We start from the raw sequence: 2,767 nt of genomic DNA, 5'->3' as shown, positions 1-2,767 counted from the left end.
CTAATGCTGGAGATTATTTGTCTCTTCCTGATGTTTGATTGGTCTGGTGATGCAAGTGATTGGACGTTGCAAGACATATTGCAAATCCTCTCTGAACTTCCTCTGGGTCACAGCATAAATAAAGGTGTTTGTGCAGCAGCTCAAGAGCTGCAACATGAAACCAATTTCCTGGGCGCATTTTGTAGCAAAGGAAATAATGAAATTGTCAACAGCAATCCGTACATATATTGAAGTCACCATGAAGACTGTCCATAGCAAAATGAAATTACCTGATATGACAAAGAGCAAAACAATAGAGTTTTTCCGGCTCTCCAATTCCAAATCTTTCTGACCTCCCACACCATTCGCACCCCGGATTCTCCGACGGGCTTTGTTGGCCACCAAGATGTTTTTGATGGTCAAAGAGTTGAGCAATAGAATCAGAAAGAATGGGAGCCCTGGGGTGAGGACATGATGGAGAGACTGAATGGCTGACCAGAATGGTGTGTAGAAAGCCTGGTTTGTTATGTAGCAAAACCATGAGTAAGGGAGACGGGTGTATCCACTGTCAAGGATGAAGTACCAGAAAATGTTCTTCAAGCAGCAGATGGCTGTCACTACAGCGATAATCACAGCTGCCTTTTTCTTAGTGCAGTATTTGGCTTTCAGCTTCGGACGGCAGATGGCCACGTATCGGTCGATGGTGAAAGCCACAGTGAACCAGACGGAACAATCAGTGACGCCATAGAGCAACACAACATGGATATTGCACACTTTCAGCTTGGACACAAAGTGAAACTGAAAATAGAAAATGATGGGGAGCCGCCTCATGATCAGATCTAGAATGACAATCAGCAGGTCTGTCACTGACATCGCCATCAAGTAGTGGGTGACACATCTGGACAGACCACATTTTCCCCGGGATAAGATCACAAGCGTTACCACATTCACTGTGCCCGGTGAAGAAAAGAACAAATTAGACAGCAGGTTCAGAACACTCTGAAGAAATTCCTGTGCATAAATTGTAACTTTAACCAAATTATTTAATGGCAATGGGGTTTTACAGGAAAGAAAGGAGATAATGAAATGAGAAGGAGGCCATTCAGCCTGTTGTGTACTTACAAACAGCCACCCAATTAGTCTGACTTTCCTGCTATTCCTCTTTGCCTTTGCAACTGCTCCCTTCAGTAATTATTCAATTTACGAATGAAAGTTAATTTGGAATCTGCTTCCACCTCCCTTTGAGGTTGTGCATTCGAACTGAGAATTACACACTGCAGACAAAAAAATAAAATTCTCTTCTTCTCTTTCCTTGTCAATGGCCTTAAATCGGCATCTTCCTCCGACCTACTCAACTGTTGAAAAAGTGCAGAGAGGGCAAAGCTATCAACACATCTCCAACTTTGAACAACTCTATGAATTCTCCCCTTAACGGTCTGTGTTCCAAGGAGAACAATCCCAGTTTTTCCAGTCTCTCCACATCACTGAAGTCTCTCATCGCTGGTCTCAGTCTAGTGAATCTCCTATTGCTGGCACTTAAAGGGCGTCTTATTTTACCTTTGCCGAGAAAACCAAACAAAAGGTCTTGGGAAAGGTACAGAGGAGATTAATCAGAATATACCCCAGGTTATATAATAGGCAATAAATCCTGCCCTTGCATTTGATGAATAATAATAATTCAGCTGCCCACCAGATGTCACTGCCTTCCACAAGCAGCCCAGATACTGCAAGAGATAGTGGAATGTGAGTTTATGTCTGGACAGAGACCACAGTAAGATATTACAATCAGAAAAAATCAGAAAAGGAAAATTACTAATTCTAGACATTGGAAAACACAAAGCCAGAATTGAGAGCCAGCAGGTCAGAAAAGGATAAAGGATTTTGAAAAGAGAAGCAAAAAATGTTGACGTTGTCTCCGAAAGGCTGAAACAAAATTAGGTCAATTGAGAGAAAATGTTGAATTGATTGAAGTCAGGATTGGATTTAGCTGCAGATACATTAAAGCAAACAGCGTGAATTTCCCAACATACAATACACCTTAAAATTCACAAGAAATTGTTAAAATATTAAGAACATCTTACCCAAGCCCAGCCTCCTGCAATCCCATGTATTTACTATGGCCAATCCACTTAATCAACGCACCTCTAGGCTTTGGAGCAAACTACACAATGTTACCCAATGCTGGAATTGAACCTAGATCCCTGGCGCTGTAAGGTAGCAGTGCTAACCACTGGGTCATCTTGCCTCCCAGATGCTATTGGAAAATCTAACGCACTGAAGATGAAACATGACTGAACAGGAAAAGCAATATTAGTGACAGAATGGATGTTTGTAAAGACTTACCAGGAAGACCAATAAAAATAAGAATCGGAAAGTAATACACTTGTATATCATAAATTATCCAAAGCAGAGCCACACTCATCTTTGAGAAAAAACACAACTCCTGTCCAAGTTCCACAGATGCTTTGAAGTGACACATTTAACAGCACCTCCAATATGTAGCAGAACAAAGCATTCACGTGAAAGAATGGTTCAGGAGTAAATTGTATTACTTACAGTCATTGAATAAACAAACTCACTTAACTCTTTCCTAGACAAGTATTTTGTTCCAGAGCCAAGTCAAGTTACAATGTTAAAGCAAAATACTGCACATGTGGGAAATCTGAAATAAAAACAGAAAATGCTGGATACACTCATCTGGACTGGAAACGTTAATTCTGTTTCTCTCCACATTCCAGAGCTGCTGAGTTTATCCAGCACTTTCTGTTTTTATTTCAATTTAATGTAT

At 40.8% G+C, this 2,767-nt stretch overlaps 1 protein-coding gene across 1 annotated transcript; it reads right to left on the bottom strand.

Moving 5' to 3' along the window:
- Positions 1–2,401, bottom strand: LOC145350690 (putative G-protein coupled receptor 139). Its single transcript, XM_080199901.1, has 2 exons — positions 2,323–2,401; positions 1–929 (listed from the first exon to the last, which is right to left on the bottom strand). Exons 1-2 carry the CDS (start codon positions 2,399–2,401, stop codon positions 1–3), a joined length of 1,008 nt encoding a protein of 335 aa, XP_080056027.1.
- Positions 2,402–2,767: the final 366 nt, after the last annotated feature.

Source organism: Carcharhinus amblyrhynchos, chromosome 12 (assembly GCF_965287045.1).
Source record: "Carcharhinus amblyrhynchos chromosome 12, sCarAmb.v2.hapA, whole genome shotgun sequence".
In the NCBI taxonomy this organism is placed as follows: Eukaryota; Metazoa; Chordata; class Chondrichthyes; order Carcharhiniformes; family Carcharhinidae; genus Carcharhinus; species Carcharhinus amblyrhynchos.
This window is presented reverse-complemented; position numbering and strand designations above follow the sequence as displayed.